The 18143-nt window shown below is 43.1% G+C and overlaps 1 protein-coding gene across 2 annotated transcripts in view; it reads right to left on the bottom strand.

Moving 5' to 3' along the window:
- Positions 1–16979, bottom strand: part of TAF4 (TATA-box binding protein associated factor 4) — a 39423-nt gene extending 22444 nt beyond the window's left edge. For both annotated transcript variants that reach the window (XR_012662975.1, XM_075108604.1), the window contains exons 1-2: positions 16631–16979; positions 13586–14674 (exon numbers count right to left, since the gene is read on the bottom strand). Coding sequence is in view for 1 of the 2 variants with exons in the window: in XM_075108604.1 (XP_074964705.1) it covers positions 13586–14674; positions 16631–16946 (1405 nt within the window). In the remaining variant the exon portion in view is untranslated. The remainder of the gene's footprint in view (positions 1–13585; positions 14675–16630) is intronic.
- Between the last annotated feature and the right edge of the window lie 1164 nt (positions 16980–18143).

Here is an 18143-nt window from a genome sequence, read left to right as displayed (position 1 = left end):
TTATCAGAATAATAAAGGAAGAATAAGAAAATATTTTGCAGGCCACTCTGATAATGTGTGTAACTCCCTAGACGTACAAGCTTTCTTGCCAGAGAACCTCTACGTCCAGAAAACCCAAACCAAAACAGTTTTCTGTTTTGTTACCAGTTTTTGCTAGTAAACTAAGATTAGAAGTATTTATAGGAGCTGGATTTCCCAATGACAGAGTTAAAACTTTGTGCAGATATAGCAGGCATCTTCAGATTAATGTTCTGAGGAAATACACAGTCCAGCAAATTGTCACCTCTAACAACCACACCTAGCAGGCAGCCACTCAAACAGCAACATATCTAGGTGTCACCCTCTCTCAGAATAAATGCTCCATTTCTCAGGGACTCGATTCACACAGTAGGTGACATACTGAGAGACTTCACTTACAATTAGCAAGCACCTAACATGAGGACCATAAAAGGGTCTGCCCATGCTTGTCATTGGGCATACCAGAATGCAAGAATGAAATTCCTGCGTATCTGTGAAATATAAAACCTGGAAAGTATCCTATCAGATCACAAGTGGCAACATCTTTTTTTCTGATGCAGATACCGAACAGAAGAACAGATAGGTTCAAGTATACAGATTTTGCTTGTTACCCACAATGTAGCTCATGGTCTAATCCAGATCAATTCAGAACCATTACTAAGGAACATAGACTTTTAATAAGTTGGGTTTTTTTAGTAGCTGAGACATAACAGAAGGAGTAATGGATGTATAGTCTTGAAATTGCATGGAGATTGCATGCATCCTTTCCAGACTCCTCAGAAAAATCTCTTCTTAAAGTGAAAAATTAACTGAACTTTATTTCCAGAGGGGGGAAAAAAAAACAAACAGTTAGGGTCAGGGAGAACTGTTAGGTAGCAAAGAATCATCTTCAGTACACACACATGCTGATGTTCAGAAAGAATGCCCAAGAATGAAAAAGTAACTAGAGGATTGATGCATCTGGTGTAGGAAATGAAAGTCCTTACAAACATCTCTAGAACGAAAGAGGGTTATTGATCATAAAGTCCACTGACATCTGACAAGTCTTCAAATTCTAACTAGATTTGCCAGGAAAGTTCACTAAAAGGTTATCTTAACGTCAAAGTAGTTTGTGCCTTAAGCTCTCAAGCACATGCTCATTTGTGGCAAGATGCTGCAAGCATTTGACATGGCAAAAAAATCTGACAGTAATCACAAGCGGGCTGTGCCATATTAGCAGAAGAAAGTTTGACCAGAGTATTCCTTATGTATTGTGAGAAGTGATTCTGTTGCAACTAAAAGGAAAGCAAGTGTCGGTAAGGTTATGCAAGTTGGTATCATACACACCACAAAAACCATATACAGCAAAGGGGATGAGTCAATGCTCTGTAGGTGATTGGCTCAGGCTATACAGAGAGCCTGGAACGACAAAACGTTTTTGAAAGGATAAAGTTTCTAAGATTTTCCCAAAACAAAAAGCTAGAAGAACACTGGAGCTGGAGAAAATAATAGCTGCCGATACAAACTACAGGAAGAACTTTCAGCAGAACTGATATACATGATAGGGTCACTTATTGCAGAAAATGAAATGATAACCTGGGACAGACATCAGCGAGGTCTAACAATCCACCATTTCTCCTTTTATGATAACTGACCCACCTGGAAAAGTTCTCACTCTATAGGAATGAAAGGCCAGGAAAAAAGGGAAGAACCTATCAACCTCTATAGTTCACTGCAGCTCCATAAAAATCTGAGTAGTTAAGGGGATCTTCCCTAACAAAAGACAACTTTTAGCAGTTTTAGAACTATTTACATACATCAAAGAAGAGCATCTGTAATAAACCAGCAGACGCGTAGCAGCTCACAAGGGACAATCTATATACCAGCTCATGAGAAACAGTGATTACAAATCAAGAATAGCACAGAACTTTAAATGGCAATGCAGCTGTGGATTAGATGTTATTGAAGACACATTATTTTGTACCTGACAAGAGATGCGCACCACCACATTAGATGCACTTAGTTTAGGTGCTTAGAGCCTCAGGTGATCTGTGCTGCACACAACAAATCCAGAAAAAAAACTTTTCCTTGAACTTTCATGTCAAAGTCTTTGCACTGTCAGCAATCCAGGCTTTTACGTTTCATGAACAAATGTGGTTGGTTTGTGACTTCTATAAAGGTGCCTTAGCTCCACGAGGATAACCAGAGTGCATACGGAGAAGTCTATGTAGCACAGGCATCAGCCCCTGCAAACCAGCTAGCTGAAAATGAACCCACCACTACCTGTGACTTCACCTGCTCCAGAAGTGCTTGCGCTACACTGGCACAGATGAGGTCAGCCTGTACAAACATGAGTTAGTAGTAGATACTTTCCCTGCTGAGTTGCAGGTCTACAGGCCATAAACCTGCCAGGCAGTGATAGAGCTGTCCAGCACACTGGAGCCATGTGAGATACTGAACCAGATTCCCTCACATCTTGTTTCAGAGTAATTAGCACCCTAAAGCAATGAATGCTGAGGTTTTGCACCCAATTTTCTTGAGAGCTGAACACATCTTAAAGGTGTCTGTTAAACGTTCAGCACCTGTTGTGCTGCAGGTGAGCTGCAACTTGGCATGAAAACACATGACTGTCAGGTGTTGCTTCAGAGCACCTCTAACACAAAACGCTTGGAGTCTCTCCTGACAGGCACTAAACTTTACACCATAGGGAAGACTGGCAGAGCACAGAGCTTTGGACAAGAACTTATTACAGAGCTACAAAAACACATCACTCCTTTCACTTTTCAAGTCATGTCATTCTGGTATAGAGTCAAATTTTACCCAGATACAATGCCTAAAAGTTCTGGTACAGCATTAGTTTACTACAGCACTCTACTTCATTAGCCCGTCGTCACTCTCCCCACATGCCCAGTCTGCACACACAGATCACAGATCATAACTAATGGATATTGTCTGTGAAATCCTAATTCTTGAACAGTTGATTTTCAGTTATCAACAACACAGATGAAAGGTACATTTCTCAAAAATCATCAAGAATCCTGACTGCAGTGCACAGAAAAATGTATTTTGTACAGACCAAGTACACAAGTTCACATTAGAAAAACTGTTTTTGTTTTTTTTCTTATAAAGAGCCAAAAGACAAAAAGAGACTCAACTTCATAGTAAAAGCTTTTGCTTACTCTTACTATGCAAGAATTCAGTTTCAAACTACAGAACTCAACTGTACTGTCTAAAATGTGAAGAAGTGAGTCATTTGTAAAGTATTGATTCACACGTCTTCTAAGAATGTAGTTAAAGGAATAATGTCATGCTGGAGTGCCAAAAAGCCACTGTATTTAACAGTGATCCCATATGGAAAAAAATCTTACCTGCTCAGCTGAAAAGGTGTGTGAGAAGTATTCTGGGAAATACATCATATTACATGGCAACAATTGACTAACACTTCAACAAAAAAAATGTGATTTGAAACTATTTTGACTTTTCTGGAAAGCTATATTCCTTGAAAGTGTGTTAACATTCCTTTCTAGTCAAGCATACAAAGCCAAAACACCAGAGCACTCTGTCAAACTGCAACCCAATCACCACACAAATCTGTCTTTGGCCTGATGCAGAAAGAACTAAGAAAAATGCTATCAAGAGCTAAACCAATTACTTTAATTATTGATCTCTAAGTGATTCAGATTTAGCTCTGCCATTAATTTCAATATACTTAATATCAAACAACAACGCAGTTATACCAAAATTGGATTTGTTTTTCAGAAAGGAAAAAGCAAAATAAAGTGTCACTAATTCTTTTGATCCGTTATTCTAAACTGGAGATTTTAAAACTCAACTAGTCTTCATTTCTGGCAGACACTTTGTCTATACCAAGACATATCAACATTAGTGCTGTTCAGCACCTGATGAAACGGCAACAGGCAAGCTACTTTGCATTTACCACAGTCTGCACAAATCCTTAATGAGGAGTCATGCATGAAGTCCACTTTATCTTCCTTCAAAAAGCAACACACAAGAAACTATGTACATGAAAAACCATTTAAAAATGCATTTCTTAAATTCGTCCCCACTGTGAATTCCCTACTCTAGGCACATACCCTTTGCAATTTCAGCAGTGACAAAACCCTTTGCTGATGCCACCTTTTCACCTGGAGCTGTGGAGACCCGATGGTAGACAATTGGACTGACTGACAGCTACCCAGGGCAGCCTCAGTGGAAGTGTTCCCTTCAAATCCTCTGCAGAAACGGCCTGCAATTTTATGACACTCTCACTGCCAATACAGAAGTTATTCTGCTTTGAGAATATGCCAAACACTATGCCTGTGAGTTCAAACACAAACTATCAACATGGACATGATATTACATGTCGTTTGGCTGATAGCAACATTTATTAAATAGCACTGCTTTTTCAGTCAGCCTGAACACAGAAATAGAAGTATTTTCACACCTGTAAGCTTGAATTCAAGACAGCTTTTAAACAAAGTCAAGTCTCATTTTGATTTTTACTAACCGTCAAGTGCACAGTCCTGAGTAATGACTAAGCTTAATGACTGGGTATGACTAACACTTATAAATAATTAGTGCCTTCTCTCCCCTTCCCCCATGGAGGAGAGGGAAGGAAAGAGAACCAAATGATACACTGGAAAAAAGGAAGAATGAAAGCAAGTAAGAGGCTGAAGTTCATGACATGAGCACTTGCCTCTTCTTCCAATGCACCCTTAATACCACTGCAAACATTACTGCACATGATTATTAAAAACTAATGATTCCTCATGCTTTTCTATAAACTTGTGCACAGTTTAGCCGCTCTCACACTCACTTCCCACTCCACATCTCTTCTTCCAACCTCCTCCACCAATTCCTCAGCAAACACTCTTCCGGTCACCTTCACTGACTCTTGCCACAGGTGCTGCAATTCCTCAGTGCTACTCCTTGGACTTGGTACTTCTGACTCATGTTGAGTGCAACTGGCCCCACTCACCACACCTCCACGCATGCTGAATGCACCTGATGTCATTATGTTCCGAGAGAGAGGCACTAAATCTAACCCTCCCTTACAGGAATATTTGATTAATAAGCTGAAGGAAGGTGTGAAGACAGCTTACTACAGCCTTCCTGCCCCCTCAAACCATTTCAGAAAGACTACAGCATGGCACCACACCTCATTGCTTAGCTTTTGTTTATACTCTTGATATCTAGAGGACACATTTTTAAACTGAATCTATACCGGGTGTCTGTACAGAGTCCATCCAGCATGAGCTTTAATCTGTACAACAGTACTGTGATGGCTTTTACCTCTTCAACTACTCTCAGAGGCATATATTAATCAAGTTATCATTGTAAGTTAGACCATTTTTACTACAAAGAGTTACTTGATTCATCACAAATCTTAGAACAGTCATGCTAGCCATGTAGAATAATATTATATACTGATGAAAGTTTTACGTTACTAGTTGTGTAGGTACTGGTTACAATGTGTTATTGAAAAAATATTTTAGTAATTAATTTTAAGGAAAAAACTGTCAAAATTAAAAGATGCACAGTGCTCATAATCTACAGTTCTAATTTATAAACAGAGTTCTACACTGACAAGAAGTTACTCAGTTTTTATCAATATACTTTTCCAAATCCCATAAAAAGAGCTTAGCAACTGAGTCGAACCTTGCACTAAATCCTGTATAAATACACAGTAAAAGGACTGTCCTTGGGTAAAAGGATTTAACCTATTTATGCACTTTGCTGAGAATCAGCCTTTTATGTTCAAAGTGTAACTTTCTGATCACTGGCAATACAAGTACTGAAACTCATCTTTTTAAAATGTTATTTCTAGTCTGACAACAGTTACAGAGCCCAGGATTATCTGCATTTGTACAGTGCCTTAAGACAGCTCTGCTGAGGTGATGAACTCTGCCTATACAGATCTCACTGCAGAAACAGGAGGCAGCTGTATCAATTCCTTATGATTATCACCTCTTTCCTGATTATTGATAATCTATACCATTATATAGTGATGATAATCAAGGTTTTGTTCTCACAAAAAAAACCATTCTACATTTAAAAAGTCTTTATTTAACTTTATTTATGTTAAAGGCATAAATAAGGCCTCAAGGACAATTATTTCAGTTTACGCGAAATAATATGCTGAAGATACAAGAAGAAAATTACTCCAAGACAGGAGGCTTTGTGGTAAGAACTTGTGTCTCAGTTCCTTGAGACACCCATACCTCGAGAAGACAACCAGCATTTCTGGAAGGAAATTACCACAGAACAGAACCAGGGTAAAAGTTTCCAGATTAAATTGAGGTAAAACTGTCCTAAAAGGTTAAAAAAACCCAATCATTTGCTCTATTCATGTGTCCATGGTCTCAAAAAAAGCCTCATCTAATTTAAAATGAGAGATCACACAGTCTTTACGCCTGTTTAATTATAGCTTGGTCTGTGTAGTTTTTACACTTCTCAACATTGAAGCTGGAAACAGGACCGTTTCGCCACAATAATTTAGTAGTACCACCTCCAGTGTGGACACAACTTTATCATTGTAAAAGATGTTTATTGTATAAGCTGTTTTCCTTCTCTTATGAAGAAGCAGCATGCAAAAGGGCTGATACAGCAAAAACTGTATCCAAACAAGAAAGGTTTTACAACTTTCAAGAAACCGGTAACAGTATAAATACACTACAATATCTCGCATTTAGGTAAGACCTTAATTAGTTAAAAAACAAATACAAGTTAATGCATTAACAACTTACAACAACACAAAAACAAAGCCTGAATATCCCCACAGCCACTGCCTCTGTAAAACAACTGCATGCAACCTGTCAAAGGGATAGAGACATACTGAGGGTTCAGTCCCAGAAATGCACAGGGAAACTTTGGCAACATTCACAGATCACACAACTATTTGTACACAGGATCGTCCCTATGATCGTGCACAGAAAAAGCCCTTTGTAACTTGTGAGCACCACATACTCTCTTGAGTTTGGCCTTCCTTCACATAAACCTTTACAGTTCATAAAACAACTGAAGTAACTGCCTACTGTCCTTTCTATCGTTGTCTTCAGTTGTGAGAAACACTGTTTTCAAAATTTTGTTTTTCATGCCACTACCTCTTCAAATCGTCTTTCACAAGAGATGATACGACGAACGTAAAGTTAAAACTTGCTAACACTTACTGTCTTCCAGCTGGCAAAAGCCTCCTTTTTAACATCAATGGCAACAAGTTCAAGGAGCAGATTCAGACAGATAAATGGAGTTATAAACATTCATAAAGTTTCAACACAGGACAATCCTGACAAGTAGTTATTTTCAGGTAAAAATGCTGATTTCAAGTATTTCTGACAAAAGCTGCATAAAGTAACAAAAGATGCTTAACATGTTGTGTTCTTAAGTGACTTCTACATCTAGTTCCTACCAAACAGGCTCTTCGCATTTGATCACACAGTTTTTATGAGAACAAAAAGCTAGAAAGCAAGCTTTCCACAAGCCAATCTCTTCTTGCTAAAACCCACTTAGGCTTATATCAGTATTTTCAACTGCGTTCTTGAACAGTGTCATCCTTTTTTTAGCATTGTTTACATATCATTTCCCAAAACAGAGGAGACAAACAATAGTAATAGTTTTCATACACCAAAACACTGCATTTGAAGAAAGTTCGTGATACCTAATTTGTGTCTTATCAGTGTCCAAACTTTTGTGTTTTCATCTCCGACTGCTAACTTTGCTGCAGCATCCTGTGTTAGTAAGTGATTCAAGTCCTGGGCAGCATCCAAATTTGTGGCCCCCAAACCAAGACACTGCATTTTAGACGTAACCCACATTGATTTCCAGACATGAAAAACTTGTTTAGCTCACTGAATGTAGAAACACCATGTAACTTCTGGAGTAGCAGAGTGAAAAACGGCTCAAAAAAAAAAAATCATTAATTTCTGGTCATTGACCAACAACCTAGTGATACCACCCCCCAAAAAAAAAAAACCCAGAAAGACCACATCTTGAAGTGTAGATAGGTATATGAAACAAATCCACACATGCTCTTCCAAAGGCTGTTGGTAACAACAGTATTTTCCATAACAGAACCGAATAATATGTAGTCAAAGTTAATAGCTTTCATAGGTTAATGGACTCACTATTACATTCCCATTCGATCCCATCACTTAAAGAGACACCCTTATCAAATGTGCCTCATGACACTCATTGTAATAGAACCAAAAAAATCCTATCACACAGCTCCAAGTCTTAAGTTCTTTGGGGTACAATGCTAAGCACGCAGGATTCCTCAATTATGAAAGTTGCAATAAGAACAAATACAACTTTCAGTCTGGTGACATATGGCAGATCTGATGTAGCAGATTTCAAATAAAGCAGAATGTTCCTTTTGCCGATGCATGATTTGAACATAAAATCCACCCCTCACCCAGAAGAGTTCTGCAGAAGAGATCCACAGTTATCTTTCAGAGATACCACTTTATGCGCCAAGTATAGGGCTCCCAAGCTCTTATCTTGGCAAAATATCGATTCCCTCATGGCCTTGGGCAGGTCAGAACTTCTCTAACTTGCTCTTTCCCCCAGCTCTAAAGCAGAGTTCATACTACTTTATTTACCAACCACACAGGCATGTTGCAAGGATTAAGTTTTATAAAATGCTTTGAAAGTGAAACATACTATAAGGACTACAGGAAGCTCCTATTATCATTGTGCATTACAGACATTATTTTTAACAAAATACAGCCTTGCCGACACAGTTAACAGGCATAATATTGGCAGCACATGCAACATACAGGGAAAATATAATCAGGATATGTTTGAACTCGCTTGCTAGTGAGTGAGAAATAGAAAACTACATTCCACTACTTTGTAGTATTTCTTCTGTTCCTTTCTGTATTTCTTGCATTATAGAAGTCTATAGATTTCGTTGCCTCTTTACATTCCTTGGTACTTTAGGCACTTCTGGGGTACATGTTTCAAGTACAAAGTAACCCAAAGAATGCTACATTCAGTATGAAAAAGTAACACAAATTGTTTTACAATGAAAAGATTGTCTGATTCTTCTCAGCCTGCCACCTTTCTCCTTTTTCTATCCACTCTCTTTTGCCTGACAGCCTAGCATCCCAACCCCTTACCAAAGGAAACTGAACTACTCCAGCTGAAGTTACTTTTCAGTGACTCCAGCTCCAAAAATTATGACTGCTCAAGTCAAAAGGACCTGAAATCATGCTTTAAAATAAGTATGTGTTCAGATAGTTTTCCCATCCTAAAGCCACTATGATCAAGGCCTAAGTCAGAATCCTTCTTGGAGAGCTAACATAAGCTAAAAATCATCAGTTTCTACAGAAGTTAAGCTTCCATTTAACACAAGGTGAAGTTTCCAGCATCTAAGGCCATAAAAAAAACCTTGAACGTGCAAACAGATGTAGTCCATCCTCCAGGGTCTGCAGATGTACAGCACCAACGTTCCTCCAGATACCCTTTGCTTCTAGAAAGCGCCAACAGTAAGTTTAAACCAACTGTTAGTACTGTTCAGAACTCTGGAACATTCAAATTTTAAAGGAGCCCCATTGGTTTCCCAGTTGGGAAACGGCCCATCCTGTAGGCACCACAGAAGTGGCACATGAGATGCCTCCAGAAAGAAAGCGATGAACAAGTCTAGGCTCATCCCCTATCATCAGCTATTGGCAAATTCAAGTGAGTTTTGTGAAAGTAATAAAGAAGTTTTACCATTAGATACAAAGCAAAACAAATCTGTGATAGCAGTTCTACTACAGCTGTGCAACTGCACTACTGTTAATAAGAATACTGGTCATGATGGCAGAAGTAAAAAAATTGCATAAACTATAAAGACAACCTATCCTATCTGCTGTCTTCAAACAGGACTGAGTGTCACAGAATCTTGTTTATTCCAGAGGGAAAAAAAGAAAAAGTTAGTCTTTAGGATCAAGCTAGCAAATCATCTTAAATCCTAACATTCACCCAGAAGGGAGAAGAAAAGAAGGGGATAGCAGGAAGCAAAAGCTTCTAGATTTCAGTTTCACCTGAGCTAGTGGAGAAGACTGTCGAGACCTACCAGCTCTATATTGTTCTTACTGTATACCTACAGCGCTCTCTCCAATCTGTTCCTTTCTTTAAGCAGGCACCTTAAAAGCTTATTATGAGATGCTTGTACATAAAAACAAAGCGGACGAGAGTAACAATTTAAAGCATCTGCAAGAACAGAAACCAAATCTTTGAACCCTCAAGTTGACAATACTGCTGAAGTAAGCATAAGCTCATAGACGCTGGGTTTTAATTTGTATTATAACATTGCTGGAGAAGACTGTATTTTGAAAAGTTATTTTAAAGTACAGAAGTTTTGCCATTTTACAAAATGATTCTACCATGTGTCAGCGATGACCTCTAAATGCTTTACAAACTCTTACATTGCAGAAGATTAATATTTGGGCATAATCTCAGTTACATTTTTCTGCAGACTTTTCTAAGCATCTATAACAGCAGAACACTAACTTAATGCTTTAACAGGCTCACCAAGATTCCTACCTCTTACCATAATATTGTGCTCCACACATTTCATATTACTGCTTGAAGTACTCCAAAGTAAAGAACTTCATACAATTTGTTTTCAGTTTCAAAAGATGCTGCATCTTTAAAGTAGCATTGTATAAAGAGAAACTTGTGTTCCTGCCCCTTAGAAAATTATCTGACAATATTTGCATGTCTTTGCTAAGCAGTTATGAATAAGGTTATTTTTGGACCTTCACTACCCAGATCTGTGCAACTGGACCACAAAGTTCCAAACACGGGCTCCTGAAGAAAAGGCTAAGCGCAATAGTCCTCTTCCTCAAAGAGGTCAGTAGCGTAAAACCATAATTAGTGCACAGATGCTCTGAATAGTCCAGTTTCTTTGGGAAGCAATATACCAGAATCCAGTAAGGTCACAATCATGGCCCATTAGCTCTTCAAACATCTCTAATTTAGCCAGTTGACGTTTGTTGCACAATTGCCTTTATGCAATACAAAACATTATTCTAAAAGTAATATATTTTAAAGAGTGTTGATCAAGCTTATTTTCCACATGCTCTTTTTAAGAGAACATTTGAAGCCTTTCACGGTTTCTAATTTTCAAGTCCCAGGTTAATAACACTTACTGGCATTTTATATTCTGCTTTCCATATACGTGAAACACTGTTTTGGAGAGCTAGAAACAGTAACTCAGGGTAAGAAAATAACTACAGAAAATGGGCTGCGTATTGGTCAAACCTTCCATAAGAGTTTTTTTAAGTGTTTGTAAATCTCAGCGTAAAAAGCGACACGTGCAGTGTACGTATGATCTCAAGCTATTTCATATACTAAGGCTTACAAACGCTTATTAGCACATACTACTAACACTTAAAAATGTAAAATTTGTGCATACATATCTGATGCATACAGTAGATGCAGAGCATACAAGCAGTGCAGTTGCAGCTTCATACTACCAAACTGCCTTTAAAAATCTGGCCTATGACACCATAATTTGAAATACAATTTCAAAAGCATAGTCATCTATTCTTCTTTCACTATGAATGTATATGCACTTTACTAAAGATTAAAGCAGTTGCATGTGGCTAGACTTTCAGAGGTGCTTAGCCCTTGCACCTGTGAGATGTTTGTATGAGCTCAACATCCATCATTTCTTAAGTGTTCTGTAAGAAATGCCTTATGCAAAACATTTTCAAAGTTGGCTACTTTCACAAGGTATAAAAACGTAAACCAAAGTAAATTAAAAAAAAACTGTTCCCCTAAAAAAAATCCTTTCCAATATTAAGTTTGTCTCATCACGCAAGAACCCAACTTCCAATTTATCTGTATCCAGGCATGCACACTTGCTTATTTTGAGCCATGCTATTCTTTTGATGTTAAAAATATTTTTAAAGTGTAGGACAGACAAGAAAAGTGCTTAATAAAAACCTCAAGTGTTTAGAACCTATAGTGTTTTACTTTGATCTATTGAGACCTCCAAAGGAGCAATTTATGGTCCAATTATGCTTAAGGACTGGCAACACTGCTTCTAAGAGTAACACATTTCAGTATGCTATGGCAGTTTGAAAACATCAGCTACCTGGAAAAAAGGTCCCACTGGACTCAACAGTAGTATTTTTCCCATAATCAGGTTTATAATGCAGTATTAGTGAAAATGTAGGTATACAAGGCAATAGACTGGAAACCTGAAAAATCCTTTGATACACTGTAGCAATAAATAAATAAATAAGGCTTTTCCAGCCTATCAATTTACAAGCTTCAAATTAAGCACTGGGATTTCAAGGTCTGAGTTTCACTGCTATTTTTTAAATTAGCAACATGTGTCATTCAAATTGCTTATATAGGGAATAATCTTCTATATAAAAAAAAAGAGGAATATTTATGCCAGTCAGAACTCAGATACACAGAATGTTTGACAGACTTCATCAAACTACATGGCATCACATACCATAAATAGTGTATTACACAAAAAGATGGTGTGTAGTAACACAGTATGGTTTCTGATCTACCTTATGTGACAGGTGCATTGCTTTAAGGTTGGTTGGGAGTTTCAAGAGATGTATCTTTACTAAGACCAATTGAAAGAGATGATATGCAACCACCACTGATTTCATTCGGTACTAGTAGTAAAATTTAATTAGTTGTTCTTTGGATACTGCCCTGAAAACAGTGAACAGTGAGAATATAGCTATTACTATATATCAATAAAAAGACAAGAAACTATGTGTTCACACAAGTATTTTCACCTAAAAATGAAACTGGATACAAGTACAAGCCTGGTTCAAAATAACAGCAAATATATAACCTTAAGTCTCCAAATCTAAGATATTTAAGGAGGGACAAAACAGTTCTCAAAAGAAATGCTTCTCATCCTGCTTTTTACTCACCCACTGAGTTCAGGACTAGATTGCTTGTCCAGAGATGCTCAGCACTAAGCACGAGACTAGCTACTACAAAAGCTGCAACCCTAGACACAACAGGGTGAGGTAAGGACATAGGAAGGCTGCCTTTTGTATCAGAACTCCAGTGACTAAAAAGATCATCATAAGCTTCATATCAGTGAGTTTTTAAGTCATACTTTGAAAGTATTTAAAGCAAAGGAAGGCAGTTTTCTTGTGTTGTATCTGCTGCTTCTCTATTCATGAATGCTCTGTGGTACCGGGGGCATGCAGGGACAGAGAGGGAACTGAACAACACGGGAAGGTTATACGAACTACCGACAAAGCTGCCTTAAAAGTCAAAATGCCTTAAGTGAAAATGAAATAGCAACATTTCATTTGATAATATTCCATTGTCACATCTTGGCAGTTTGCAGCTTCATCTACACTCACATTGTAACGAAGATACCAGGCAGAATTATTTTCAAATTATTACTGCTGAAAACACTTCTTGGTCACCTGAAATTGTACGCTAAGTAGTGGAATGCTACTATTTCTACTACTCAAAACCAGATGATTCTCATTGTTAAATGTAATGCCTTTTCCACAATTCACAGTTAAACAGCAAGGAATCTTGTCTGGATACCTTCCTTCCCTGTGACAAATACACCTCCAAAATAAAACCCCTCAATCCTCTTACTTACCTGGTGGTAACTGAAAGTTCTGAATGTTAGTTGGATTCTGAGGCGGCTGAGGCAAACGAGGTGCTAAAACTGTAGGAGTCAAAGTTGCTCTGATTCCACTCGTAGTTGCTGTTGGAGTCCTTGGCAGACTTTGTGCCACCGTATTCGCAGTGCCTTTAGCCATTCCTGTGGGGGTGCCAGGAGCTGCAGGAGGTATCCCACCAGGATTGGGAGCAACATTGGAGAGCCCAGCTTGCATAGTTTGCCCAATAATCATGTTACCCCCTGTAGTACTGGGCTGGCCAGCAGTAGCCAGCGTCTGCTGTTGGGATACTGCCTGGACTATAGTTTTAGGAGACTCGGATTTGATGACCTGTGTGGCAGGAGCTGCTGGCACAGTAGAACCAGACTGGCTGTTCACAAGCGATGTCTGGAGGGAAACTCCAGATCCCACAGTGGCTGTAGCAACAGCAGGAAAACTCCCGACACTGATGGTTGAATTGATCACAGTATTGCTCCCATTTTGAGTGGCTGCACCAGCTGCAGCTACTGTGGGTCCTGCTGTGTGAATCGGTGGCCTCACAAGCGTTACTGTAGGTGCCCCAGTTCCAACACTTGGTGGTGGCTGTGAGGAGATAACTGTGGGCGAGGAGGAAGATGCAGAGGACACAGCAGTATTAAGGAAAGAAGTCTGGATGACAGTGTTGGAAGCTGACGGCAAAACAGCATTAACAGTATTTCCTTTCCCCACAGATCCAGGTCCATTGTTAACGAGAGGGGCGACAGCAGGTGCAGAAGCGGGGTTAGCAGTCACAGGAGTCCCAGAGAAAGCAGCACTTCCTGTATGGTGAGAGTTCATCACCACGTTACTCCCATTCAAAGTTTGCACTGTTGTGGTCCCAATCTTGCCATTCCTGGTGGACAAGGCAGTTGCCATGGTGCTGATAACCACCGATTTGCCCTGACTGAGGGTCCCTGGAGCAGCAGTGACTTCAGATCCTCCTGCTGCTGCAGTGGTGGTGCTGGTGCTCGTTGTGGTGGCTCCATCCAGAGCTGAAGTCTGGGACCTGGTGTTATGATTAATAACACCCCCTTGCACTCCTCCTGCTCCTGCAAAACAACAACAAGGTTAAACAGGGAGAATGAGCAAGAAGAGAAGTCCAGCGAAGACAGAATGTTCTCCCTCATCACCAAGTCTTCTCCGTCTCCCAGGCTGCCTGCCTGGCGCCAAGAAAGCGGGACAGAGTACAAACTGAAGATTGTTTCGACGACACTATCTTGAAGCCTCCAATTCCCCACCCAAGGCTGATAGATTCAACATTAATTGTCACACCCTTGCTTTCAACACCACAGTTAAGACAAAATAGGGAAAACAGATTTGATATGAACAAAGGGAATGGAGGAGTAAGGTCATCTTAGACCTCTTCCCCAGGCAAGCGCCTGACATCACATTTAACAACAGGAGTACAACTGCAAGGAGGGAAAAATGTCAATGGAAGACATGTTAATAAGACGTATTCCCTATGCCCAACATGTTACCCTCTAAACCCTTCATCTCCTACAGAGCAAGTCAGTTAGATTGAGAGGCTCAACAACAGCAAAATACGAAAAAGCAAAAGGAAAGCAAAACGTCGGTCTGGTGAGATAAGAAGTACTGCAAGGCCTGGAGTAGGTTACCAGAAAAGCCCCTCCACTTCGTTACAGAATTTGTTCTTCTGGATCTGAAGTTCCCACAGATCCCACAGCGAGAGACAGTTAAAAATAATTAAATAAAAAGCAAAGCTGGTTTTGAGAAGGGACAAGATGATGTAGCTTCTTGTCCTGAATAATCCTCACGACCCTGGATGAGGCCTGGTGTTATCACAAGCACAATCACACACAGTCCAGGTCCTGGCCCTAAGGAGACAGAAATGGGAAAAGAATAGTGACAGACAGATACTGAGATGCACGTTATAAGGGTTAAGGAGATCCTCCTAGAAGAGCTTCATTAATCATGACAGAAGGTCTGTAATATCTTCTCACACTTCAGCAAGAAGAAAGCAAGAAAAAAATGGGGGGAGGGGAGGAATTGCAGAGAGATTCTGGGGAGACATTTTTTTTAATTCCCCTGAAAAACAGCTTCCCTCCATTCTCATGTAGGGAGCCCTCAGTCCCAGTCTTCACACTATCCCCCTGCAATCTTCACAACACGAAGAGGGGCAATATTCCCAGGTAGCTACGGTGGGTGGGTGGGTGAAGACATTGTACAAGGTGGGGTGTTGTGGCCTGAATTCCCCCCCTTCCTGGGACCTGGTGTTGTGACAACACCCCCTTGAGGGCAGAGGAGGAATGAGAGGTGTTGAATGCCCCCTCCAAGCCCCTGGAACAAGGGAGGGGGTGGGGAAGGAATATCCAGGCAGGCAGATATGGGGGGGAAGCATTTTGAGGGACTTCCTCCCCTTGAAATCCCCCCTCGCTTCCTCCTCTACAGGAAATAGGTGTCATGATTAATAACACCCCCTTGCACTTCAGCAACAGCGAAGGGGGAGGGGAAGGAGCATTTACACAGACAGCTACGGCGGCATTATCGAGAGGGAATCCCCCCCATAACCTCCACCCCTGGAAAGGGAAGGGGAGCAGTCACAGCCGGCATGGGAGGCACAGCCATTACCAAGGGGGTGGGTTCTGCCTCCCTCAGCCCCCGAGATTAAGAGAGCCCTTTTACACTCCAGCAACAAGGGCAGGAAGAGAAGAGGGGACCGGCAGAGTCACGGACGGGCACTGCCGGCTTATTCTGCGGGGAGGCTGCCCCCACACATGATAAAACACCCTCTAGTAAGCAGAAGCGAGGAGGGAAAATAAAGGGGAGGGAGCAGAGGCGCGGATACACACCAAGGGGGCATGATGAGGGGAGGCTCTCCCCCATATGATCGATACCACCCTTTGCACTCCCGCTCCTGCCACAACGAGAAGGAGGAGAGAGGGAAAAGGGGGGAAAGCAGTGAGGGAAGGAGGCAGCCGGAGCTGGGGAGTGGGGGGAGGGGAGGGCCCCTCTCCCTCAGAGCCCCCCACCCCTGCCCATGTTACCTGCTTTTGTGATCTCTGGGGCACTCAGTCCCATCTTGCTGCTGCTGCTGCTCTCTGTTTGGGCATTAGCATTGCCTCCTACTACTACTCCTCCAGGGCTAGGGCTAGGGCTGCTGCTGCTACTGCTGCTGCTCACAACATGGTTCCCCAGCAGCCCCCCAGCGGCCCTCAGGGGCTCCTGCGCCTTGTGGTGCTGGTGGTGGTGGCCGGAGGCCGCCAGCTGGGACTCCAGGGAGCCCACCAGGTCGCTCACCACCTTCTCATCCACCTCCGTGTTCAGGAAAACCTCATCCAGCAGATCCGAGCCCGCCGCCATCTTTTTTTTGGAGGGTTCCTGTGAGCTGCTCCCTCCTCCCCCCCCTCCCCTTTCACTCCTCCCTCCCTCCCCCCACCCCACACACACACACTCGGCCTCCCCCGACTGCGCAGGCGCGCGGGCCCAGCCTCACATCACCGGCCGGAGAGGGATTCCGCCCGCCGCTGATTGGCCGGCGGCCGCCTATAAAAGGCAGGGCAAATGGCTGCGAGGGCTTAGTTGGGAGTCGGGCGGCAGCGGCCGGGCGGCGGCAGGCCGGGGCGGCCGGGCGGTGCGGGGCGGCGGGCCGCGGCTGTGGGCGTGGGGGCGGCTGGGGCCGGGCGGGCGGCGGCGGGAGCGACGGACCGATTGACCGACCAACCGGCCGCGGCTCTTTGTCTGCCTCGGCCCAAAATGGCTGCATGTTTCCCTGCTGCTCCCTGCGTCCGGGTCTTCCCCCGCCGGCGCGAGTCTGAAGGGCGCCCCACACCTGTGCCAGCTGCCTGTAACCGATCCACCGGCGGCGGAGGGCGGGCGGCCGGGCCCCACGCCCAGCCCCGGGCGGGGGCGGCGGGCGAGGAGGAGCCCGCCGGCCCCCGCGCCTCCCTCCCTCCGCCGCTGGCGGAGGCGGGCTGCGCGGCCGGGGGGCCGCGGCCCCGCCGGGCGGGAGCCCCGCCGGCCGGGCCGCGGGGGCGGGCGCCGCCGCCGTGTGCCAGGCGCGGTCCCCGCAGGCTTCCCCTCGCAGCCTGACTCAGCACGGCGGGCCCGCGGCGGAGGGGCTGGGGCGAGCCCCGGGAAAGCGCGGCCGGGGAGGGAAGGCGGCCGCAATTTCGGCGCTGGGAAGGGAGAAGAAGGGAGGGAGGGCGATGGCAATTTTAAACGGTCCACTCGCAGCTCCGAGGCGGGGGCCCGGCCGCGCTGGAGACGATCCCCGCCCGTGTGTCAGCCCGCGTTACACCCCCGCCGCCGCTTAACCCTTTGGGGGGGGAGAGCCGAGTCTCCGCAGCACGGCGCTGTGCCGGGGCTCCCCGCGCCGGCCCCAGGGCTGCGACCCCGGCCCCGGGAGCCCCGGCCCTGCCCGCGGGGGTGCTCAGCCAGGCGCCGGCTGCAGGTGGACGCCCCTTGCCAAGCGCTGGCCTTGCAGCAGGGAGCTGCACTTCGACCTTATTGTGCAGCCATCATAAAGGAAGTAAATATAGTTAAAGTAAAAATACAACC

The sequence above is a fragment of the Phalacrocorax aristotelis genome, chromosome 13, assembly GCF_949628215.1.
Source record: "Phalacrocorax aristotelis chromosome 13, bGulAri2.1, whole genome shotgun sequence".
In the NCBI taxonomy this organism is placed as follows: Eukaryota; Metazoa; Chordata; class Aves; order Suliformes; family Phalacrocoracidae; genus Phalacrocorax; species Phalacrocorax aristotelis.
This window is presented reverse-complemented; position numbering and strand designations above follow the sequence as displayed.